Source organism: Manis javanica, chromosome 3, assembly GCF_040802235.1.
Source record: "Manis javanica isolate MJ-LG chromosome 3, MJ_LKY, whole genome shotgun sequence".
In the NCBI taxonomy this organism is placed as follows: domain Eukaryota; kingdom Metazoa; phylum Chordata; class Mammalia; order Pholidota; family Manidae; genus Manis; species Manis javanica.
Genome location: NC_133158.1, coordinates 14,062,878 through 14,087,852, shown reverse-complemented (window position 1 = coordinate 14,087,852; position 24,975 = coordinate 14,062,878). Strand labels below are relative to the sequence as shown.

The 24,975-nt window shown below is 52.4% G+C and overlaps 1 protein-coding gene across 3 annotated transcripts in view; it reads left to right on the top strand.

The window, feature by feature from the left end:
• LRIG1 (leucine rich repeats and immunoglobulin like domains 1) overlaps nucleotides 1-24,975 on the top strand; it is a 99,157-nt gene that overhangs the window by 54,867 nt on the left and 19,315 nt on the right. For 2 of the 3 annotated variants that reach the window (XM_073230869.1, XM_037019101.2), the window contains 4 exons: nucleotides 17,643-17,780; nucleotides 19,857-20,000; nucleotides 21,533-21,676; nucleotides 23,771-23,914. In XM_073230869.1, the coding sequence (XP_073086970.1) occupies nucleotides 17,643-17,780; nucleotides 19,857-20,000; nucleotides 21,533-21,676; nucleotides 23,771-23,914 (570 nt within the window). The remainder of the gene's footprint in view (nucleotides 1-17,642; nucleotides 17,781-19,856; nucleotides 20,001-21,532; nucleotides 21,677-23,770; nucleotides 23,915-24,975) is intronic. The other variant, XM_073230868.1, reaches the window with a different exon arrangement.

The window sequence follows — 24,975 nt, the reverse complement described above, 5'->3', positions numbered from 1 at the left end:
GACATCGGCAGATCAACTTCCTGGGTGAGGCCAAGGTTTATCCTTCGCCTGCCTTGGTGTCCTCACTGGTCACCTCTGGGAAGAGAAGACACGTGGGTGAGGGGCCTGTCTGCCTCTCACGTAGCTGCTGCCTAGTGGCACTGGAGCAGAGAACCCTGGTCTGTCCTCTTTTGGGACATCACCCAGCAGAGCACCTCCTCCCTCCTGACCACAGAGTGCAAGTCATCCCGCAGTGAGGGGGCTGCCGCAGCCTGGGACAGAGGAAGCATCCCTCCTGCGGTGCATGCACACGGCCTCCCCCTGGGCAGCACCAGCCATGCTCAGCGGGAGCCAGGGTCCAGCCCCTCAGCTGCTAGGCCTGATGTGCTGGACACCCCGCGACAGGGTCCTCCACACGTCACCTCCCAGGGCCTCTGTTCCCTCACCCGTAAGGAATGGGACTGGTTCCGTATCAGCCACACGTAACCCTGGCCAAGAATACTTACGGGGCTGCTTCCTCTTCTTCAGGCTTGGCATGGGGTCCAGAGTGTGTGTCCTTTGGAACCAGTGTACACACCAGGTGACAACTTCTGTCGTAGGTGACTCACCAGTGGTGGGACCCCAGGCTCCTGGCAGAGGCTCTGATGCTGATGAGTTCTGTCCTATGGGCCTGCTGAGCGCCTGTGTTGACAAGTCTGCTTAAATGGTGAGGGGTTAGCATCCCGGCCACTTCTTCCTGTCCACTGCCAAACCCGAGACCCACACCTCGTTCCTAAAGGGGATGCTCATGGCCTTGGCTCCAAAGGCGTCCAGGGTTGGCCCTTGCCTTCTCTCCACGTTCCCTCCCCTGTGACTCCGAGCGCTCTGACCTCCAACTATGCACGGCACACCTGCCAGCTGGTGAAGTATGTGCTGCTGGTGGCCCGCTCCTGGCTCCTGGCTCCATTTCTCCCTGCCTTGGCCTGAACATCAGACTGCACACAGTGTCCATGCAGACCTTGTCTCTGGGTTCCCTGCCCTGTCTGTGTCATCCCCTTGGTCTGGAATGGCCGTCCCTCTCCTGCCCTTCTTCCCTGACAACACTGTGTCCCCATCTGTCAATGCGCCCATTATTTCTGTGTCTTTCTCTGTCTCCTCAAGTGTGTGTTTTGTGTTTTGTGTTTTCGGCCTTGGGGGATGGGATAAGGGGGAAGGATGATTCTACAGATGTACCTTTTTCTTACAACAGCTGTGCATAATAGGCAGCCCACACACATTTTGAATGAATGAATAGGTTAAATAAGATCTCAGAATAAGTGATTGCAGAGTAGGTGGCAGTGGATTTAGCATCCAGGTGGAAGGATGAACGTGGGGCAGGTAACAACAGAAACGGTCCTGGGGGGGTGGGGTTCTAGAGGCCATGGCTCTTTTCAGCTGAGGAATAGGACTCCCTCATTTTCTCTGGTTTGCTGAAACGCCAGCAGGGTGTTAGAGGAGAGAAGGTGGTAGACACGGCCCGCGGCAGGCAGTGTGACTTGGCCAGAAGGGAGTGGGCCCTAGGCGCACCGCCCGTGTTTGATTCCGTATCCTGCTGCTTTCCAAGCCTGGGGTGGCTTGGCTGTGAAATTGTCCTTATTCTAGCAAGAGAAGGGCTTTCCGGGCCTCTGCTCACCTGGCGAGCTGACAGGTGGTTTGGGGAAAGGCTTCCTCCAAAGAGAAGAGGGGGAGTCGCTGTAGATCCTGCCATGCGTCCAGCCCTCGGCACTCCTTTTCCATAGTCAGAAAATGGAGAAAACCCACAGTTAAAGGGGAGCGCCTTTGCTACAGGACATGAAAGAGCCTTTACCTGTGAGGCAGTGAAGTGTGGTGTTTCCCATGTCAAACGGGCCACCCCCCGCTTGTACTGCAAGATGTTAATAGTTGCTTCATGAAGAAAGGGTCCTGTGCTCATGTCAGTTTAGCAAACGCAGACTCGAGCAGAACGGGAAGGTACCTTTATTGGAGCCCTTGTCAGCACTTTTCTTTTGCTGAGCTGTGTGGGAGGCTGCCAGGGCCCACAGCGAGGACCGACCTTGCCGTTCTAGAACCCTCTCCATGGAGCTCCTCCCAGGGCTGCTGCTCTCCAGGGACGCTTTGGGACTCTTGTGGCTGGCTGTGCAGGCCTTCTGCGTGTAGCTGTGGGCACCCAGCGAGCCCTCCTGCTTGGCAGGGCAGTGCTGGGGCTCAGCTGATGTAGCAGACACAGGGCCCAGTGCTGGCTCTTGAGAAGCCAGATGGCAGCCACACTGGTCTTCCAGCAGCTTCGCTGGCCACACCTTTCTCACGAGGAGTCCAGCCCTCCAGTTCTTTACTAAACAGTGGAAGGTAATTGAACTGTTCATACTTACCCAGATTTCAGAAATCCCCCAGAGCTGAGCAGTATTTGGTTCTTGGCCCTTAGTACTGAGTCCTACTGGGTAAGTTGTTGCTGGTTTGAAGGAAAATCTGGAGAGGCTGGCAGATTCCATCGTGCATGCCACCAGGGCCTCTGTCTGGTTCAGCTGTGAGCATCCTGACATGGTTTTTGTGTTTTAATTAATCTTTTTATTTTGCGATAATTGTAGATTCACATGCAGTTGTAAAAAATGTCGAAAGAGTCTTGTATTCACCTAGTTTTCCCTGGTAACATCTTAGCAAAATGTTTCATCAACAGGATATTGATGTGGCGCCTTCAAGGTACTAGGCTTTTCCATCCCTGCTGTTGCCTTTTTATACCCACACCCATCTCCCTCCTGCCCCTACACCCTGGCAATTTTTAGTATGTTCTCCATATATAGATTTTTCCATTTAAAGAATGTTATATAGATGGAGTCACACAGCATGCAGCCTTTTGAGTTGGCTTTTTTTCAGTCAAACATTCTTCTCTGGAGATTCATCCAGGGTACTGCATGTGTCATCCATTCCTCTTTATAGCAGGATAATGTTCCCTGATGCCGATGTTCTGCACTTGGTTTAACCATTTGTCTATTGAAGGACATCTGGGGTGTTTCCAGATTTTGCCTATCGTGAATAAAGTTGCCATGAGCATTCACATACCGGTTTTTATGTGAACAAAACTTTTCATTTCTCTGAGATAAATGCCCCAGAGTATAACTGCTGCATTGTATGGCAGTTCTGTGCATTGTATGGCACTTGTATTTTTGTTCTTAAAGAAATTGCCATACTTTGCCAGAGTGGCTGTACCTCTTACATTTCCACCAGCCATGTATGAATGATCTGCATGTCTGCATTGTTTCCTATTAGCCATTCAGTAGGTATATCGTATTTCATCGTACTTTTAATTTGTGTTTCCTAATGGCTCATGCTGTCGAGCATCATTTCATGTGTTTATTTGCCATTTGTGTGGTCTTTCTGGGGAAATGTCTGTTCATGTCTTTTGCCCATTTTCTAGTTGGGTTGGTTTTTTTTTTTTGGTTTTTTTTTTTGCTGTTGAGTTTTGAGAGTCCTTTATATATTCTAGATAATGCTTCTTTATTGGATGTGTGGTTTAAAAATACTTTCTCCCAGTTGGTTCCTTGTGTTTTCAACTTAACAGGGTCTTTCTCAGAGCAAATGGTTTTAATTTTGTTGAAGTCCAGTGTATTTCTACTTTTTCGGATTGTGCTTTTAGTGTCACATCTAAGAACTTGGCCTGGCTTTAGATCCTGAAGATTTTCTCCTGTGTTTTTCCTAAAAGTCTGTAGTTTACATTTTACATTTAGGTCCATGATGGTGTGTTTTCTAAAAACCTGAAGCAAAGAAGAGAATCAAAGCTTGTGGTTTCAAGAACGAAACAGAGCAAGTGTCGGCTCCTGTGGGAACCCAGAGTGGGCCAGATGGGAGGCTGCCACGGGTCTGGGGTGAAGAACAGGGGTGCTGGACACAGGGCCACTTGGCCGCAGCAGCTGATCTTACCATTTCAGGGTAGGTAAGGACCACCTTGAAGAACCGAGTTCTTAATCCCATCCATGCACAACCTTAACAGCCAGAGTGCAGTCAGGCCATATGGTGGAGGCTTGGGAAATTGCGTGGTAAGAGATATCTCAGATCATATGATCAGGAGATCAAAAGTCTTCCAGATGGGGCAGGAAGCAGGCCGGTTTTATTTTTAAAGGCACACCAGTGGTTCCTGTCCCCAGAGGGGGGAGGATCTTGTCCCAGAGGCTGCAGCCAAGTGCTGAAGCAGCTTCCTCCCCTGCTGGAACTGCAGAGCTGCCGGGAAGCTGGCATGGGAAGCAAAGCACAGTGGGGGGAGGCTTCCTCTGTGGTCCCCAAGGGAATTTCAGGGGACCCTGGCACCCATAGTCTTGGCTGTCGGCTACAGGCCATCAGATATAGTGTCTTGTTGCCTCTGAGCCTCCGGAAAATAGCACAGCCTGGAGTTGGAGGATCTCTGGGCTCGCATGCTGGTGAGCTGGGTGGCACAGACCAGGACCTTGCCCTCTCTGAGTCTGGGTTAGCAGGTGCCTTCTGTTGGTGCGGTGAGGAGCAAGGGGTGAGCAAGTCTCTGCTCCCTGGAGAGGCCCAGTTCTGTGCTGTCTCACTTGCTGCCTGAGGAAATACAAGCCTTCTCACCCATGTCTCCAGGGACCACACCAGTCATCGTCCGTGTAAATAGGGGAGGGCTGGTTCGGCCTTGTAGCAACTGTGTGCCAACCTGCTCAGCTGAGGCCCTGGGAAGCCTGTGGGCATGGGGTGCTTGTGCGGCGGCCCACGACAGGGCTTGCCCCCCTGCATCTGTGGAGTCAGGCCTGTCTCCATTCACAGCATAGACCCAGAGGGTGGCCCTGGTGGGAACTGAGAGGGGTGGGAGGCACAGGGTCCTGTCCAGAGGAGCCCCCTTCCCCGTGGCTGCCTCTGCTCACTTCCCCTGTGGGCAGTTCCGTGCCCAGTCCAGCCACTGCTTTCTGCTGCCCTGAGCTCCCTGTGCCTCAGCGTCACTGTCTGCAAAGTGTCCATGGTGACACACACACCCTCGCCTGTCTGCCGCTCGCCCTCCATGGTTTTAATGACCTGAGGTCCAGAAGCAGGTGATCATCCTGCTGTACCCGCAGGTCACTGGTAGCCTAGCGCTGCATCCCAGGGCCTGTGTCGTTTGCCCCACTTCCTCTGACCACGTGAGCGTGTTACCATCTCACATCCTCATGACAGGAGGAAGGGGAAGTACAGCACAGTAAGATTTTGAGAGAGGTCCCACATGCATGTTAACTTTTATTATAGTATATTGTTTTAAGTGTCCTACTTTATTATTAGTTGTTAATTTCTTCCTGTGCCTCATTTATAAGTTAAACTTTATCACAGGCATGTATACATAGGAGAAAATGCTGTATGTGGGGTTCAGCACTGTCTGTGGGCTCACGTCCATTGGGCGAGGGGAGCCGCGGTGGTCTCTGCCTCTCCGGTCATTGTGAGGTTAAATGAGCCCAGCCTGGGTCTGGTCCTGGTAAGCCTGAGAAAATGTTAGATTTGAGACCAGTGTCCCTGCTGCTAGGGCCACATTTCTTCTGAGACAGAAGCGCTCTGAGCCTCCTTGCTGGAGTCCTGCTGGAGTCCTGCTGCTCCCTGCTCCAGAGGCAGCCATTCCCGGGGGCTGTGGAGGCCCCCAGGGCACCATTCTCCGGCTCCAGCTACAAAGGCCCTTGGAGGTTGCACCACCCGGAGGAGTCTGTGCCCTGGGAATGTTAGGGCTCGGGGGCTCAAGAGGGGGATTCTGGGAGCCAGCACCGTGCTTCCCAGAGGAGCGGGTGCCTGGTGAATGTTGGTGGCACTCTGTGGTGACCCCGCCCTGCTGGCACCCTTTGAGGAAGGGCCGGTGCTGCTCAGGCCTGCCCCTGTGTCCCCACCCGGACAGCCCTCTGCCTCGGGACTGGCACACGGGTGCTCCTTTATGTAAGGATCAAGGGCCAAAGTTCAGTGTCTGAGGTCGTGTTACTGCTTTGTAAAATATCAATTTGTTTACATAATTGGTGAGCCCTTAAAATAATATGCAGAAGAGGAGAGGGGAAAGGTTCTGCCACGATACTGTGCCTGCCAGCAGTACCCATGTACCTCCACCTTCCCCGTGCCCACGTGTTTGAGCCTGCGGAGCAGTGATGGGCTGTGCAGCCTACCTCTGCCGTGTGGCGTGGGCCGTGGCCTCAGTGCAGAGTGCCGTGGCCCCTCGGTGCCCAAGGCTGAACTGGCAGGGAGGCCATGAGGGAGGGGGTCATCGTGTTTGGAAATGGTGAGTGAGGTCGTTGTGTCTCACTGTGCCTCCACTTACAGACTCCCCACCAGAAGGCGTTCTGTGAGACTTCTCGTGAGCTGAAATGGCATAAAGCAGAGAAGCAGTTACCATTTCATAAAAAGCAGAAATCATCTTTAAATTTCTTTCGGTCAGTGAAAACAGGTCATTTGCAGAAGCAAAGTGGGGTAACGTGAACTTAAGGTTGAGGGAAAACCTGTATGCAAGTCCTGGTTGGTGAGGCCCACCACTCTCGCTGACCGCACAGCCTGTGAGGTCCTGGGTGGCCCCCTGTGCTCTGCCAGCCCTCACCCTGACTCCTGACCAGCCAGGAAGCATTTATGGGGAGAGGTGCATGCCCTGTGTGGTGTGGTAGCTCCACCATGTCACACGCAGGGGGTGGGGTCCTTCCCACCCACCCTCTGGGTGCAGAGACATAAGTTTGAGGAGAGCCACTCATTGCCACTTCTTCACACCCTACGAGAGGGGCTGTGTGGATGCTCTGTGGTGGAATCTCTGGGGTGTGAGCCTGGCCTTAAGGGGTACTTTAGCCACCTTGTACCCCATCACTGCCGTCTCTTTCCCTTTCCCTGCCAACCCGAATCCGCCAGGATCTGTGCCGCTAGCTTACTGGTAGGCAGCCTGGTTTTCCTCCCTGCTTCCCGCAGGGGGCAGAGCCAGACAGCTCAGGTGGGGTGGGGGGAGCACCCCCTGTGTGCAGGGTAGCAGGTTGCCAGGGAGAGGGGGGAAGGGGAAAAGAAAATAAGGGTGCATTGATTCATTTAGGGGAAGACGAAGCCAAGAGAAAGAACTGCATAGCCATGTTAGCATTGGCCAGAGAGAAACAAGCATGGCTTTTGAGACCCAGGGGTGCCCATGCATGGATGGGAGTTTTGAGTGAAAGTGGGTCATCGTTCCTGGCTTTCTATCTCCTGGCCCATCTTGGCGGGACTCTGCCCTGTCCTGGTGGCAGGATCAATTACCTCCCGTGGCCGTGGCACTGAGTCCCCAGGCCCCGGAGAGCCCTCAGGTGGCCGGTGCTAGAATGGCAGAGCCTTGCTCCCTGGGGAGCGTAGTCCAGCGTGCCCAGCAGGGCCTCCTTGGGTCAGCGTGTGGCAGGAGCCTCCTGAACAAGGACGGAATTCCTCGCCCTTGTTCCCCACAGCCAAGGAGGAACTGCTGGCCACTGCAGGGGAAGTAGGGCCATCTCGCCTCTGCCGGCCCTGCCTATCGATGAACGTCTATATTGGGGGCAATGCACAATTAACCTAAAAATCCACTTTGTTAGATGCTTTATTTTAAATCTGTCAGCTTCCCTCCCTAGAAAAGTTAATTCTATATTACACCTTTAATTCCTTTTAAAAAATTTTAATTGGATGGATGGTTGGTCTTGCCTCGAAGTATTTTTTGTTTTGTTTTATTTTTTGTTTTTTTCTGAATACCATTCCTTCATTCAGGTTTGTGGAGGTGAATATAGGAGACTGAGCTAAAGTTGTAATTCATTTGTTTATTCAACAAATCTTTTCTGAGTACCTTTATGTTTCAGGCATGGTTCTAGGTGCTAGGAATGTAAAAATTTGAAATCCGTGCTGATGATGTAGTGACCTCAGGACAACTTAATTCCTTAGGTGGTTTCATTTTGATGTGTTTATAATTAATAGACTCTGAGAGCACTTTTAGGTTTATAGAAAAACTGAGCAGAAAGTACAGAGACCTCCCGTATGCCCAGTCTTCCAGTTCCCACTGTTGCTCACTTTGTACGTTAGTGGGGTGTGCCTGCATTGCAGTCGATGAGCCAATATTGATACATTATCATAAACCTGTAGTTCAGGGTTCCCTGTATGTGTTATATATCCTGTGGGCTTCCATAAATGCTCATGGACATGTACTCACCACTGCAGTGTCACACAGAACAGTTCCACTGCTCTGAAAATCCTGCCTCAGCCTGTTCATCACTTCCTCCCCGTAACTCCTGGCAGCCAGTAGTCATCTTTTTACCACCTCCATAGTTTTGCCTTTTCCAGAATGTCTTGTGTGGAAATCATACAGTAGACAACCTTTCTGATTAGCTGCTTTCGCTCAGCAGTGCACATTTCCTTAGGAGGCTTTGTTTTTGTTTTTGTTGATACATCTTAAACTGGAACGCAGACCCCCTACTAGTTTGGACCGGCGTCCTGATGCTTCCCATTCATTCATGGCTTGGGCCACTCTAGACCTTGCAGAGCCACAGTGGGTGGCTGACTCTTGACCATGTCTAAGTTTCCTCATTCCAGATCTTCCTCATCCCAGCCAGATGTGCGTAAGCCAGTGGGCGGGAGAATCAAGTGGGGTCGGCATTACGGTGGTGCCTGGGGCCACGCGTTCCCCCATGGGACATCAGGTCCCCTTTGCAAGGAGTTAATCGAAGCAGTCCGGAGGACCCCAAGGGGAGAGTGACCCTAAAGGAAGTGAGCGGGTCGGGAGGTTGGTCGCCAGCCCCGTTCTGCCTTTGGAAGGGGTTGACCCCGCCTGGTGGAGGCTGTTTATCCCGCCACTGGGCTGCTCTTGTTTTTTATCCAGTCTCCACCTGAATAAACAGATCCAGAACGTCATCGGCAGCCAGGCTGAGAATCTGCCAAAATTCCCCAGGGAACTGGTGATTCACCAGCTGCGAGGGGAGGGGGAGAGGGAGGAAGCAAAATGGAGAGACCTGTTCATTCTGAGTCTCACTTCCTGTCCAGCAGATAACCTGGGTCATTTCTTAGAGGCACCGATTTCTCAGCACAAATGACCGATTCATGCAATAGAACAGATGATTTTGCTTTTCATTTCTAAGCAGACCAGTTCGAGGACAATGCTCTCAACTGTCATTGTGAGAAGACAAACTTTTCTCCAAGTTGGCCTGAAAAAGCTCTTCTGGACTCATTCTTTTTAAAACCTCCTCATTTTCATTGTGAATTTGCATGTGCACATTGGTCCTGGCTTCGGGTACATTTGCGTTATTTTTTGCCAATCAGGGAATTAATTACTCTGTTTTTTTTTTCCTTTCTTAGTGCTCATTAGGCCCCACTTAAAATAATTCTGACACCCAGAAAAGGTTTGATTTGAGCTTGGCCCTGCTCGGTGGCCCCAGGCTGTATTCCTTACGCTGTCTATGGAGGATGGGTGCAGGCAGGATGCACCAGGGTGGTGGCATCCGAGAAGGTGGCTAAATGGAGCAGCAGCATGAAACGTGGCACTTGGATCTAATGGCTTTTCAGATTTGTTTCAACACTGAGGAATTTGGTTTAAAGGAAAACTGCCAGTGCCTGCGAAGGCCGAACCTGTGCACGCTGTCTGACCGGGCAGCGGTGCCATGCCTGGACGATGCCACTTGCCAGAAATGTGAACAAGCACCGAAAGAGATGTGCAAAAGACACGTCTGTGTGCAAGCTGTGATTTTTGCAGTAGCCCAAACCTGAAATAACTCAAAGTCTATCCGAATGAAAAATAAATTGCGGTGTGGTCCCTGGACAGAAATACTGTAGTGGTGAAAAGGAATTAAGTGCTGCTCATACTGCAGCATGGATGGCTCTCAGAACTGTCCTGTTGAGTGACAGTAGCCAGACACAGAAGAGTATGTGTGGAACAATTGCATGCATATAAAGCACAAAATTAGGCAAAATTAATCTTTACTGGTGGAATGTAGAGGTTCCCCTTGGGAAGAATAACAGCCAGGAGAGTGGGAAGGGGTGGGCTGCTGGGGTGCTGACAGTGCTCTGGCCTGAGCAGTGGTCCCTGGGTGCATACCTTTGGTACAAATATGTTGAGCTGTACACATTTGTGTACTTCTTAGTATGCCTGTGATATTTCAATAGAAACAATTACAAATAGAGTAACTGCCGCCATTGGGCCATGTGGCCTGTTCCAGTGTGCTGTGTTTTTCAGCAAAGGACAACTCGTTATCTTCATGTGCACTCTCAATGTGATTGACATCGTGGGGTGCCTATGATAATACAGTGAACCCTCTTAGGGAGGCATCAGGCCCACTCTGCCCTGCACTGAGTTTTATACTAAACAATATCAGGGTCACAAATTGCCCCACGTCAGGTGGATTCCATGTATGGGATATAAAATAACATGGCAGCCCCAGGTGACCCTTAAAGACGCCTGCGTACCATCACCCATTTTGACAAGACCTCAGTGTGCCTGCTGTGCGGGGCAGTGGGGCTCAGTGTGTGGGGCAGAGCCACGCGGAGGGCCCCAGGGCAGCGTGGTGGTTGCTGAGGCGCAGAGGGCCCCAGGGCTCAGGGACTGCAGGGTGTGGGGGTTGATTTATGCCACCAGAGTCACAGTGAGGATGGGGGGACGGGTGGCAGGTATATTACATTTTTCCCCATTTCAGGGCTTGGTTGTATCAAACTATTTCTTAGCCAGAAGTTCAAACAAGGCAAGGGCTATGAATTTTATTGATTTGTTAAGTAAGACATTTTGAAAGTTTGTTGCTGAGGTAACATGATGGAAGCTTTGCTGTTTCTAGTAAGAGTCAAGGCTCCAGGAGTTGATGGTGAGGACCTCTGAGTGCCACTGTCGTCGCCTGGCAAAGCTGAAGAGCATGGCTGCTCAGGTGCCAGGACTGGCGTGTTGGCCAGCCGCACTGTGTTTCTGCCTGTAAGAACTAAAGAGAGTAAGGATATACAGTGTGCATCTCTTCTCCGTGAGATCACCCCGTTTGCTCGCCTGTCTCCACTGGCTGCAGTAAGGAGCTGGATCATTGGAGGAACATGACGTAATGATGTAGTCTAGGTTCCATTTCACTTCCTCAAGAGGTGGGACAGGCATCATATAGGAGCACTGTGATTAGTGATGTCTGGCATGGGCACTGCCGGGGGAGCGGGAGTGTTTACTCTCTGTTGTAGCGAGGCATTTGGCCCCATTTTGCAGGTGGTTAAACCAGATACAGAAAGAGCGATTTAAACATAGCTCTCAAGCTGCATCAGAGCTGGAATTAGAATGTGGGCCTCTGCTGCCCAGAAACCCAAACTGCTTGCTGTCGTGTAGACCAGGGGACAGTGGGCCAAATGTGGCCCACGTGTGTTTTGTAAATAAAGTTTTATTGGAATACAGCCACAGTCATTCATTTACTTATTGTCTATGGCTGCTTTTATTCTCCAACATCAGGGTTGTGTAGTTGTACTGGAGACACTGTGACCCACAAAGCCTGAAATATTTCTTATCTGATCCTATTATATCGCATGTTTGCTGATCCCTGGCATAGACAATAGGTGCTTAATTCCAGGAACCAGCAGTAATCCTGTTGATCCACCTTGACCCTGCTTCCTTCCATCTCTTCAGCCTTTTTTCCTGGCTCTTACCTGTGACATGAGAATTTTTCCACCACCGACAGGAATACCTTGCTGTATTTCACAGAATCATAGTGGAATACTCACTTATGACAAAAAGTTTTTATGTTGGTTTCAAATGCCTCCATCTGTTTTACTGTCTAATTTAACATCAGCTCTGAAAATGCAGCCAAGTGGAGAGAGCTTAGCTTGCCTGCACTCTGCTTTGAAGACTGGTTTTATTTCTGAAGCTTTTAACAGGTGTTGGTTTAATAGACTTCTGCTGTATTAAGTTCTCCTCGCCCCAGAGGGCAGCCCAAGGGATAAACCAGCCCTGGACGGACAGGGATGCCATGTGATCTGGCCACCACACCTTCCCCGTCCCTGTAACTGCACGAGTGTTCTAATTTTGTTTGGTGGCAGAGAAAGGCCGGAGCGCTCCTCGGATGAGGCCAGTCAGCTCCCCTGGGCTGTCCCCCCCCACCGCCCTCTCCTCACTCTTCTTTGTAAGCCTAAGGGCATCTCCTTGGAGCTTTCTGTCCCCTCAAACGGAGTCCACAAAGACATGATCTCAGAACTGACGGAGTCCACAAAGACATGATCTCAGAACTGTTCTCTCCTTCCCATGCAGAATATGCACGAGTAAGAAGTTGAGACCCATCTGCTTTATTTGCTGAGATTGGCGGCTCAAAGCCCTCTGCAAATTGGCCACTTATGCGGGACTCCAGGAAGCTGGTACAAAAGCCAGGCCTGGTTGAGGCCAATTACTCAGACCGGTCTGACTTGAGCAGGAAATAGCCAGTTGGCATTCAGATCTAGCCAAGCTTCGTTGAAGGTGTACTGATTGCATCTGGGGTGAGGGCCTTAAAGTTCTGCGAGAGCCTCTCGGATGGGCTGGCTAGCCCCGCTCCCCCCGGTTTCTGGCTGGCTCCCCTCGCTCCCCAGCTGTGTGACCTTGGGGTATTCAGCAGATCTCTAAGCCTCAGTTTCTCCAACTGTAAGGTGGTGAGAACAATAGTACCTCCCTCATTACATTACTGGTGGTTTCACGGAGGCTTCACCCAGGGCCTGCATATACTTCGGTGTTCAGTCATTGTTCAGCTGTTGTTAAAAAGAATTTAGACCAGGATTCAGGGCTCGTAAAGAGGAGTGTGGACCTTTTGGGATCCTGGCAGTGAATGACCCTAAAGGAGTGACGTGACAAGCGGCCACTGGTTCATGGCATTAAAAACATGGACTGTCTTAGGAAAGCGGAACCCCCGATTGAGTCAGGCAGCAAACACGTTCTCACAGCCGTCCAGCCTCCAGGAGGTGGGAGGACTCACCCTGAATGCTTGCTGTTGGCTCTGACCTTGGTGGCTGGGTATCACGAGGGGGCGTGTTGGAGGAGCCGGCTCCCCCTTCAGGATGGGGGGTTCGGTGGGCCAGGGCAGGGTGGGGGCCTGTGTTCCCTTTGCTGCAGGAGTAAGAAGAGTAGAATCTAGCTCCGGGACGCAGCAGGTCCCAGGCACCCTGAGTCCTGCAGAAGTTTCTGGCTGGGACTTGCTTTGAGGCATGTCTCCCTAAAACAGCCCCACCTCCCGGCTGCTGGATTTGACACTTACCACCTGGAGCAGGCTTGCTTCATGCATGAAGCTCTGAGCCAGTCCTTTGTTTCTGAGAGAGGAGTCAGGCCTCCCTCTTTGCCCTGAAATGTGGCAGAGGTGTGGACAGGAACCAGCCATTCATTCATTTTATTCATTCTTTTCTCAGTGTACCTCCTGCAAAGCAGATCCTGAGCCTGGCTCTCAGGATACAAATAGGACTCATAAAAAAATGCAACTTATTTTATTAAGCAGCCGCTATATGTCGGGTCATATCAGCCTCAGGGCACAGGAACTTCACCCCTTTCTTTACAGATGGAACTCCTCTGAGGTTCATGGCTATAAGTGGTGTGACCGAGATTTGAAGCCAGGCAGGATGGTGCTCATGGCTTGCTGTTTTCAGTGCTGTGCCATGTTCTAGCCCAAGAAGAACTCTTGGCCTTGGGTGGAGTTGCCAGGGTCCACAGAGGCATCTATCTAACAAAGTGTGATCCTTGCTACATGAAGGAAGGAAGTCAGAATTCTGCAGGATCTCTGAACTGTATGGTCAGTTTTCCGGAACACAGGCATTCAGGAAGGGTTTGATCAGGGCTCTGGGCTAGTGCCTAGAGCAGAGAGACCAGGCCTGGGTGAGCAGATGGCATGCACATCCTCAGCAGCTTGGATGGCTGTGTTTGAGCCTCAAGGACCTCTGGAACCACTGGGGGCTAGTTCATTAACGTCTGGGCCGCGCTGCCGTGGGGCAGTTGGCAAACTCCTTTCCTTTCCCTGATTGAAAATCACATTCCCTGATTGTACTGATCTGCTTGCATGATTTCCTTCTGCCTAAACGCTGGTGAGTCCCAGATATGTGCCCAGCCTCAGCCTTTCTGAATTCTGTATTCATTCTTAGTGATTTGTTCAGGAATACCTGTCGGTCACCTATGATTACCTCACACTGTCCCAGTAGTTGAAGACAAAGTAGTGGACGAAACAGACATCTCTACCTTCCTGGAGCCACACTTTGGTGGGAGAGATGTTGAACAGGAAATAAGCAAAATGCTGGGTATATTAATAGATCATAATTAGAGTTATTGAGGAAAATAAAGCAGGCAGAGGAATGGAAAGTGTGTGTGAAGGTGTAGGTGTGGTTGGGGTTTAGGGGGGAGAAAGAAGGGGCTTGTGGTTTAGAGAGCGTGGCCAGGGAAGCCTCACCGCCCAGAGACGGGGAGTCAGGGCAAGAGCATGTGGATCTCTGGGGGAAGAGCATTCCCTGCCCTGGAAAAGGCAAGGACAAAGGCCCTGCAACAGGAGGCCACCTGCTGCCCGAGGGCTGTGTGGGCGGAGCGGGCGAGGTGGCGGTATACAGTAGAGCCGGTGGGCCCAGGGGGCCGTTGTAAGGACTCTGTCCTCAGTGAGACACAGGAGCCAGTATTTGAATTTTAGGCAAAGGAATCCTGCAAACTGACTTTTTTGCTTTTAAATTGTGAGAAAATAAACACAACATAAAATATACCCTCTTAATCATTTTTTAAATGCATAGTTCAGGAGTATTAAGTACATTTTTTTCGTGCAACCCATCTCTGAAGCTTTTCCATCCTGCAAAACTAAGCTCCATACCCATTAATCAGCTCCCCACTCCTGCCCGCCCTACCCCTCAAGTCCCTGGCAGACGCCTTCTGTCTGTTTCAATGACTGACTACCCTAGATACCTCACGGAAGTGGAATCATACATTATCAACTGGCTTTTTCACTTACTGTAATGTTTTCAAGGTCCATCCATGTTGTAATGTGTCAGAATTTTTTTAAGGCTGGATAGTAATAGTGCATTTTACATGTGCACCGTACTGTGTCCGTCCGTCCATCGACACCTGCTTGGGTTGCTTCCCCTTTTGGCCGTTGTAAATGCAGGTGCTGTGAAAGTGCGTGTACAGATTTCTCTTTGAGATCTGCCTTCAATTCTTTGGGATATACATGTAGAAATAGAGTTGCTAGATCATGTAGTTCTGTGTTAAAAACTTTTGAGGAACCACTGTCCATTTCCTTCAGCACCTAGCTGCTAATAACCTGGTGTCTCCACGTCTCCACCCGCACTTGCTGTTCCTGGGTTTTGGGTTTGGTCTTCCAGCAGCAGTCGTCCTAAGGGAGTGAGGTGGTATCTCCTTGCATGTCCTTAAGGGTGCATGATGTATGTTGAGCATCTTTTCATGTGCTTATTGACTCTTTGCATATATTTTCTATGGAGAAACATCTGTTCAACTCCTTTGACTATGTTTAGTCGGGTTATCTGGAGTTCTTTTTGTGGTTGAGCTGTAGAAGTTCTTTGTATTTCCTAGGCACGAACCCCTTACTCAGTGTGTGGATTCCGGGTGTGTGCTCCCATTCGGTGGGATGCCTTCACAGGACCCTTCTGGCTGCTCGGCTGGGAATCAGGCCGTAAGTCAGCAAGGACAGAAGGTAGAGCCAGTAGCTGCTAATAACCTGGTTATCTTGACATTTCTAAATTAGAGGATTTCGGATCACTTCTGGATGCACCCCCACAGCTGTCGCCTCTGGGTCCTGTGGCCCCCTCCTGTGTCTGCCACTGTGCTGCTGCTGCCTCTCACCTGGACCACAGTGAGAGAGCCCCTGCCGCTGAGCTTGGCCCGGGAAGCCATGGCAGACGTGGTCCTGCAGGCCTCCCACTTGCCTGACCGGCCCCTGGCCCACGTATTCCAGGGCCAGCTGCAGTCCTCTGGAGCTGGCCCAGCATCTCTTGCAGGCAGAACTCAACACCGTGCCCTTGGCACCTGGCACATGGCGGCCCTCCGGCCCCTGTAACCCCCTCCCGTGCCCCGTGGTCCTCGTCGTCCTGGCTGCGTCTTCTGCAGAGTGTGGAGGCCTGCCCACCATGGCAGCGCCCTCCCTCCAGGGCGGCTGGGCGCGGAGCGGGAGCCCAGAACGGGGCTGATTCGGTGAATCGGCTGGTGGAGGGGAGTGGGGTACGCACCTGCCCCCCCATGGCCCTGGTGGGCTGACTGCGAGCCAGCAGCGCCCCCTTATTTCTCTCTGCAGACGCCCTTCCTGGCTGCATGGCGACTGCATTCGGAGTTCTGGTTAAGGCTCAGCTCTGCCGCTTTCTTCTTGTTCTTTTCTTCCCCTACTTTGCATAATAAAGGTTTTCTTTTATTTTCCCCTTTAATTTTCTTCTGGAGTCAGAAAACTGAAGAGACCATCTTTACTAAGAACTTTATAATAGAGCTCAAAGAAGATAACTTAGGGGGGCCAGGAGGGGATGTGAGAGGAAAAGTGGCCTTTTGTTCCAGGGAGATCTCACTCTGTGTGGAGTTGGGCCCTTGTAAATGGGTTTTTTGGGTCCAGGGCCTGGGAGAGTTGTGAAAAAAAAAACAAAGGAGCCGAGAAGCCCTGGAGCTTCTGGGAAAGAGGGCCTTGTTTATGCCTGTTGGAACTCAATTTGGCCAAGTGTTTGTTTAAGGGAGATGCCACTTGGTGAGCGACGCCTGGCTTACTCATGTTGTGTTCAGAATGCTTTGATTGGCCGGACACCCTGACACTGGTTACTTGGAGACTAGCTTCAGTGCCTGGGTCCCTGAGAACAGCGCTGCCAGCCAACAGATTCTTTGGGATCTGAGCACCGGGAGTGGGGCTGCCGTGGTCTGAATCTGCCAGGCAGAGCCAAAGCCACAAGGGGTCCAGGCCTCCGGCCCTGGTCAGCATTGGCCATCTTTCTCCTGATTAATAAATACTGTTGGGTAAACTGTGGGGCTTTTCAGAGAGAGGAATAAAGGAGCCCCGTAAGTCGTGGTGGTGACGTGCCTCTCCTGGAGGGGGTGGACACTCAGAGCCCTTCGCCTGCCGTCTGCCACGTGCTCTCGTGCAGCTCAGGGCAGGTCGCCCACCTCCCCGGGGTGAGTCTTGCTGCCCCATCTTCCAGGTCTGGAAAGGGAAGGAGCTGTCGGGGAGGGGTGCAGGAAGTCTGGGAGATTCAACTCCAGTTAGACTCAGCACCAAGTTCATGTCTCCCTTGTTAGGCTGCCAGGATGTTATCACCCTTTTTTAAAATCCATGTGCCTACCTCCCTGCCTGGTACATGGCAGGTGTCTGTGAAATGGGAGGTGTGCAGTGATGCCTGGAGTTGGATTAAACTGAACTCTGGTGCCTGCAGTCTTGTCATTGATGGGGTGGGACTAGGTTCTGCGGGTCCTCGACTAGAGCCACTCTGGGCGCTGTCTGGCTGCTTCCGGGCACATCAGTCTGGGACACACTCGGTGAGCTCTGCGTTCTGGCCACGGTGCTTTCTGTGAGATGTAAACCCCGGTGTCCATGTGCTCAGGGACAGAGGCCTAGGCTTAGAACTTCGACAGACTTGCCCCAGAGAATTCAGAATTCTGTCTGGCATCCAGCCAGCAGGTGATGACTTAGTGGGAGGCAGCATGGGAGGTGTCAGTTTAAGAGTGCCATTGCATTGGTAATTTTCTGCAAGAACAAAACAGCTAAGAGAAAATGTCTAGAAGCGGCGGGGAACATAATCATTTCTTTGCCAAAAGGCAGGCCTGAGTCCCCTCCCTTTATGTGTTTCAGGCAACACAATAAGATTCGCAGCATGGATGGGAGCCGGCTGAAGGCCTACCTTTCCTTAGAGGTGCTGGATCTGAGTTCGAACAACATCACGGAGATCCACAGCACCTGCTTGCCGCACGGACTGCACATTAGGGAGCTGTGAGTGCCTCTGTCTGTGGCCGCCCTGGGTGGGAGGCGGGCTGCCTGCCGCCTTCTCGTCTCAGCTGTGGCCTGAGTTGGGGATGGGCACATGTCTGCTTTGGCCTCCGCCAGCCGGGCACGGGGCAGGGGACCCAGGTCCATTGCCTTCTCTTTACCCGTCTGTGGGGCACTTACAAATCCAGCCGCAGTATTCTGACCTCACAAATGGACGGGGAGGCTGAGGCAGGGCGAGAGTAAGTAGCCCAACAGACTCATTGCTGGGGAGGAGAATCTATTCCTCAAATACAAGTCTGTCTAGACCCAAGGCCTGCTTTCTTTCTCCCTGACAGGGCTGCTGCCCCGGAAAGCAGAGAGAAGGGATGCGGCGGCACTGAGAGCAGTGGGTTGGCAGGAGGCCTCATGGCTGAGCTGCGCCAGTCAGCGGCTCCTGGCCGTACAGGCCTTTAACCCGGCCTGCGGCTTACTGGGGGGTAGCCCTGTTCTCCCCATTCTCCAGGCCTATAGATTTGGTAGTGGAGACCCTCTTAGCTGCTGTCTCAGTGCCTTGTCTCATAGCTGTCGGATGATCGCGGGGAAAAAGTGGCTAACACCTGTTTCACTCACTGCTTGTTAGGAGGAAAGTGCTTTGGGGAAGAGATCGAAAACCCAGGCTAAAGAGATGCTCTCAGGTGCCACGGGAACTTCCGTTCCTGGCATTACTCGTATGCCAGAGTAAGTCTGGTGATCACTTGTGAGGCTGCTGTAGAGGTCGTCGGGACCCGTGTGTTCAGGGAGGCCACGGCCAGCACCCGGATGTCCTAAGACCCCCACGGAGACAAACAGTTTCTTTCTGGGGCTGCGTCAAGGCACGAGTATTGGAAACAGGAGGCCTTGGCCTGTGTGAAGTCAGTGTGGCAGGGCTCAGCCCCCACCAAGGGCTTTCAAAAGATGTGTCCACCTGCAATCTGGAGGTTACTTGCTTGGGACAAAGAAATCACCAACTATGGACCTGAATGGCAGTGACCTTCTCTGCACAAAAGCAGGAGGGACTTTCTATTTTGGCAAACACTGGCTGGTGTATGTCCACCACACAGATTGTTCTTTCATCTGGAGTGTTAGAACAAACAGTCCAGCTCCATTGCTAAAGAATCCTCACGTGCCCTGTCCTGGGCCACTGCCTGGTGCAGAGATGGAAAGTGCCTGATTGCCCTCTCTCGCTGTTGTAGAAAATTCTCTGTGTTCTCTTTCCTTTCTGCTCAAGCCGCGGAGAGCATCTGTCTGGGGAAGGGAGGAGGTGTGTTAGGGTAACTTCTCATAGGAATACCCTATTGCTCCTCCCTTTTCTTCTCTTTTATTCCTTGCTGCAGTTTACACACACAGGATGCACAGGTCTTAGCTGCATGCCACCGTGTGTTTGAGGGGAGACACCTCATATATGCATAACCTGTAGGTGGACATCCCATTGAAGTATTTACTGCCCATTTTCTAAAGGGACTACACACACATTGTTTAACCAGTGTTTTCCTTGACACATTTAAATTTAGTAAAGTAAATTGGTTAATAAACATGTATTACATAAGTCATACAGTGAGAACCACTTGAGAATTAAAGGCCATTTCCCCAAATTAGGAAATCTGCCCTGCTCTGGCCTCACCATGGCCTGCTTCCTGGGGCTCTTCTCTCCAACCTGGAACCTGAACCCTCGGGCAGTGGGAGTTGAGGGTGGAAGGAAGCCTGCAAGTGGCTGTAGAGGCAGCGTGGCCCCTGCCCGGCCAGGCGACGGTGGGAGAGGAGGGCTGGGGGAGAGCCAGGTGACCTGTACTTCCCCACTCCTGTCGTAGCCCATTGGCCACAGTTTCTGGGGGCTCCTGGCTGACACAGGCTCCCGTCAAGGGCTGATGCCTGTGTCTCCCTGGCTGTCCTCTCTGGGGTGGAAGATGGGCCTTGCAGCCCGGGCGTGACACACATCTCATGGAAACCTGTCCCTCTGGGTGTGTGTCAGCTTTCTCCCCATCTCAGCCAGGCCTGGTGTCGGTAACGGAATGAGGAAGGCCTGCTCCTGACCACTGTGTTCTCTCTCCTGAATCACTCCAGCAACCTGGCAAGCAACCGGATTGGCACCCTAGAGTCGGGAGCATTTGATGGTCTGTCACGGTCACTGGTAATGCTTCGCCTGAGCAAAAACAGGATCACCCAGCTTCCTGTGAAAGCATTCAAGCTACCCCGGCTGACACAACTGTGAGTGCTGGAACCTGCACTTTAATTAAGCTTAGCCACACTTACGGGGGGCAGGTTTCCCTGAGGACCTCGTACCAAACTCGGCCCCTTCCTCACTCCCCCTCAGTCAAGCTCTGTGTAAACTATCAGTAATGGTCCTGTGGCAACACCTAATAAAAGCAAATTAGAAAGTGGGTCTGGTGCCCGAGGGCTGCCTCAGGTTGCCGAGAAAAAGAGATTCACTGAGGACATATGTGCACTTTGCAAAACGAAATGAGGTGTCCTGCTGGTTAGCTGATCCGGGTTAATGCCCAGGCTGTGTGGTGGGGCTCTTGTTTAGCCTGGGGGTCTCTGTGCTCTGTAAGGGTACCCAGAAAATCTGGACCCAGGATGTTATGGTGGCCAGGGCTTGTTGAGCAGTGGAGAGGAAGCTAGTATAGCCAGAGGGAGTAACCGAGAGATGGACCTTGATCTTCATCTCTTAAATCTTACAAGATAGTTAAATCCTTTCTTTAAAAAAAAAAAAGTCGGTTGTTTTGTTATTTGATGACCCAGGCTCAGTGCCCTCCTAATGGCCCTGGGTTTGGATTCAAGAAAAATTCTTTTTGTCAGAATGCAATGGACTGTTTATTCAGTTGGTTTTTGTTTTTCTGTGTTCTCTTTGTGGTAGAAGAGTGCACATTAGGAGAATAAGCCAGCATTGCAGATTCCGTTTAAACAGAGCAAAGCAACTGTCCACAGCCAGGTCTGGCAGCAGGATGGGGAGTGCCCGTACCTGCGCCTCACTCACAGCCCCCTGCACGGGGCGCCCGGGTACTGCTTTCTCCGGGTCTGGAGGCTGCCTGGTGCTCGGGAGGCTGTGCAGGGCCGCGTAGGGTAATGAGACATGGCAGAGGCATTTGGGGAAACCCAAGGGCTCTCTCATCAGCCCTGCATCCTCTCGCTCCTGGCCCCAGTGTTACTGATGGATTCCTGCCATCTTCTGGTTAACTGAGGTTTTATCACACCGGAGCTAGAAGCCAGATGTGTGTGCCTCATGGTGTGTCTGGATCCCCTCCCCCCCCACATGTGGCAGGTTCTCTCCATCAGCAGAGATCCTGTTAATGCCTCCAGTGGAACGTGTCATTGCCGCCTGATAGTCAGCGGTTAGATGTTTCCTGGGTTGGGGTGTCCAGTGTGGGTTTCTGTTGCTCGGCTCGGAGACAGCCTGCCTGAGACTCTCCCATCCTGAGTCACGCCCACCGCTTCACTGCAGAGTCCTGGACATATGGGGAGGATGATGGGAGCTCTGGCAGGGCCACTGTGGGACCGGCCTCTGGGCAGCTCTCTGCCATTCCATAGCCATGGCCGGCTTAGTGTCGGTGTCTGCAGGGTGGCAGGAGCGGCCCTGAGACGTGTGCTGGGCTCCTCCCACTGTGCGTCCAGGCGTCCCTGGGTCATGTTCACTGGGATTTTCCCTGTGGTCCGGAAGCGCACCCAGGACTGCGTGGGGATGGTTATAGGTGGGCGTGTGTGTAGGGGACCCTCTGACCCCACTGGCTTCATCTCCTTAGGGACCTCAGTCGGAACCGGATTCGGCTGATCGAGGGCCTGACGTTCCAGGGGCTCGACAGTTTGGAGGTGCTGAAGCTTCAGCGAAACAACATCAGCAAGCTGACCGACGGGGCCTTCTGGGGGCTGTCCAAGATGCACGTGCTGTGAGTGCGGCAGTGGGGCGGGGCGGCTGCTGGGGCTCAGGCCTCCCGCGGCCTGTTGGGGTCACGTGTGTGTCCTCCTTGAGCCTCTGGCGCTGAAGGTTTGTTCAGCACCGCGGGAGCTAGGCCCCTGCCCTGGGGTATCCTCCTCTCAGGGCAGGGAAAGCCCTCGGCGGGAGTCCTAGTGGCTCGGTGAGTCTGGGGGAGGGGGTGAGCCTTTGCTGGGCCTTCTCCGAGCCCCGCTGGCCGCCCTCCTCCGTGGCGCGCAGACTCCCAGCGCCCACCCTCCTTCCCACGGCCCACAGGAAGTTCCCCCTCTCCCCATTTGGGTTTGACTGTCTTGATGTGCAGATGGGCCCAGAATGTATAGCTCCTCCTGAGAGATAGATTTATTTATGTTCTGTAAACTAATCAAGCCCCTCGGCGCAGATGCTCCGCTTGTATCAAGGGAGCTCTCCAGCCAGATGTGCACGTTCGCAGAACCTGCGTGCCTGTCAGAGCAGCAGGAAGCACTGACAGAAAACCTGCAGAAAAGGCAGTTACCAGTATTCAGTTTTCAGACGTTTAAAACTATTTTTATCGGAAGCAGCATACACTTGCAGTTGAGTAGAATGAGTAAAGAAAAGTAGCCCCCCCCACCCCATCTCTCTCCCCTCCAGTATGCTCCCCAGAGGCAGTCAGGTCTGGTCATTTCTCTTTGGTTCTGTTGTTTGTTTTGCTGGTGGTTACTTCCAAGTCAGCACACTTAGGACAGTCTTGGTTTGTCCACTTGAGGTGTCTTGCTTTATGGTCAATGAGCAAACTTACTAGGCCACCCCCTCACTCCCTCCCAGGCTCTACACATTATATCACTATGTTGATGTCCTTTGTTATCTTTGCAACTGAAACAAAACAAAAGCAAAACTCTAGGTTGAATTCCATCATTCCTCGGTGCCATCCTCCTGATTAGATGCCCACGTCTTCACACGAAACACCGCGTGCTTCTAAAAGGACGGCATTGGGACTGTGCTTTCTCCTCTCTCTCTCCCCCCCTTTGATTGGCTGGCCTCCATTTGTACACACTCAAGAACACATTGACTTGACATCCTTGAAACTGTCATTTTGGATTTTGAATCCAGGTGGTCGTGTGCTGGGTAGGCTGAGATTAAAAAGAGTTCTCAGAAGAAAGCAGAGTTAGTGCACATCACTTGGTTTTTATATCAAACAAATGCCTACACATTGGGGGTGAAGAGTTGCCTTAGGGGTGATTTATAAACTCAGTGCTGCCTTTTGAGCCGTGGTAGAAAGTGGGAAAGATAAAAACAAGCCTAGTTGCCCAAAGGCTTTGCAATATTGGATGTGGAGCAGCAGGTGAATTAGGAATTTTTATTCCAGGGGCTTGTCACTGCTGTGGAACCGTCCTCGGCCTGGGGTGTGGTTTTGAGAAGTGGGGTGATCACGTCCTCACTTCGTTACCAAGTGGGATTCTGACACGCGTTTCCTTATTTCATCTCATAACGAGCCCATGAAGTTGATGCTTTTGGATATTTCCATTTTACAGACACTCAGGTCTCTTCAACCAGCGAAGTGGGAAAATCGGAATGTTAATCCAAGTAGTCAGACCCCAGAACTAAAGCTGTGTCTCTGGGCGCAGTGATGCGAAGCCCAGACTCAGCCAGACTGGGCTTCAGTTCTTGCTACACTGGGCAGTGAGTCCTAGGCAGGTTTCCTGGCTCCCTCGGCCTCTGTTTCCTCGTCTGTAAGATGGGGATATTGCTAAGAGCTGCCTCCGCTTCTTTCTCTTCCTGCAGTGGGCTTTGCCCTGGCGGGCCCTCTGCTTGAAACCACTCTGCCACCTGTGTACCTGGTCCTCTTCAAGGAAGCTACCCCTTGTCCTCTGAACTCTCAGTTGGTGGTCGGTTTGCCTGTCTTCTCTCACCCCCTACACAGGCGCCCGCCCGCCCGGATCTAATGCGAGTCTCATGCACGGTTGTGAGATCTGCAGAGCCAGCCAGCGTGTGATGCAGATGGCCACTCACTGGCTGGCTGCGGGGTGGATGCGGGAGGCCCACAGGGAGGGGAGCTCCGTCCTCACCGGGCATGCGGTTGTCCTTGCAGGCACCTGGAGTACAACAGCCTGGTGGAAGTGAACAGCGGCTCGCTCTACGGCCTCACCGCCCTGCACCAGTTCCACCTCAGCAACAACTCCATCTCTCGGATCAACCGGGACGGCTGGAGCTTCTGCCAGAAGCTGCACGAGCTGTGAGTGTCCTCCCACTGGACTCTGGCCAGGGTTCAGGGACGCTGCCTGGGGGTGCTTTCCCCCCTGAGTGCCGGAGGCTCTCGGCGGGGTGCGCTCCACAGCACCACGGGCCTGGGCTCGGGCAGGGGAGTCAGGCAGGCGGGCAGGCAGGTCGGTCGGTAGCCTGCTGTGGAGGGAAGATGGTGCCCCAGAGAGCCCGGCCCAGAGCAGGACCCGAGGCCTAGCCAACCTCAGCGACATGATCGAGCTTGGTTTGCTGCCAGTTCCCTCTGCAGCCCGCTTTTGGATGGGCACTAGGTCCCTGAAGGGAGCCTTGGCCACGAGGCCCCCCAGCCAGGGAGGAAGGTCCTGAATGGCGCGCTCCGCTGTAAGCAGCCTGCAGTCGGCCGCTGCTGGGAGAGCTCTTGTAGCTTAGTGACTAGTACGTGTGCTGCTTTAGCCAAAGAGGCTGTTTGGAACCTGGGCGGTGGTGCCACAGTCACGGTGGGAGAACAGCACGTCCTCTCGGCTGCTGCCTGCCTCCTGAACATGGTGCCCGGGCCCTCCGCACATGGTGCCAGGGCCTCTGCTCATACCTCCCCCGCAGATGCCCGGCCCCCTCGCTCCTTTGGGAGGCACCCCTGACAAGGTCTGTGCTGGGCCATGTCCTGAGGCCAGCAGGGACAGGCTCTCCTGCCACGTCTCGGTGGGTCCCCAGTGACAAAAGTGGCATTGCCAGGGTCCCGGTGGACACTCGCGTCCCTTAGTTTCTGCCCCGTGTCTAGAAGATTGGTGGTTCTGGCAGAAAAAAAGATGTGCACCATGCTTCATTTCATTTTAATAGGCTCAAAGTTTCCCAATTCTAGTGTAGGCCAATATGTTTCCAGCTTTATTTTAAAGAGTTTGGGCAGATTTTCATTTTTTCTGCACTGGACTGTAGGAGAAGAGTGACCTACTGAATTGAATGACTGTTAACAGGGCCACACCTCTGTGTGTCTGGTCTCTCTTGATCCCATCAGGCAAACTAAAAGGCATGTTTAAGCTCAGGGTTGGGCCCTGCCAGGGATGTGTTTATCCCTCC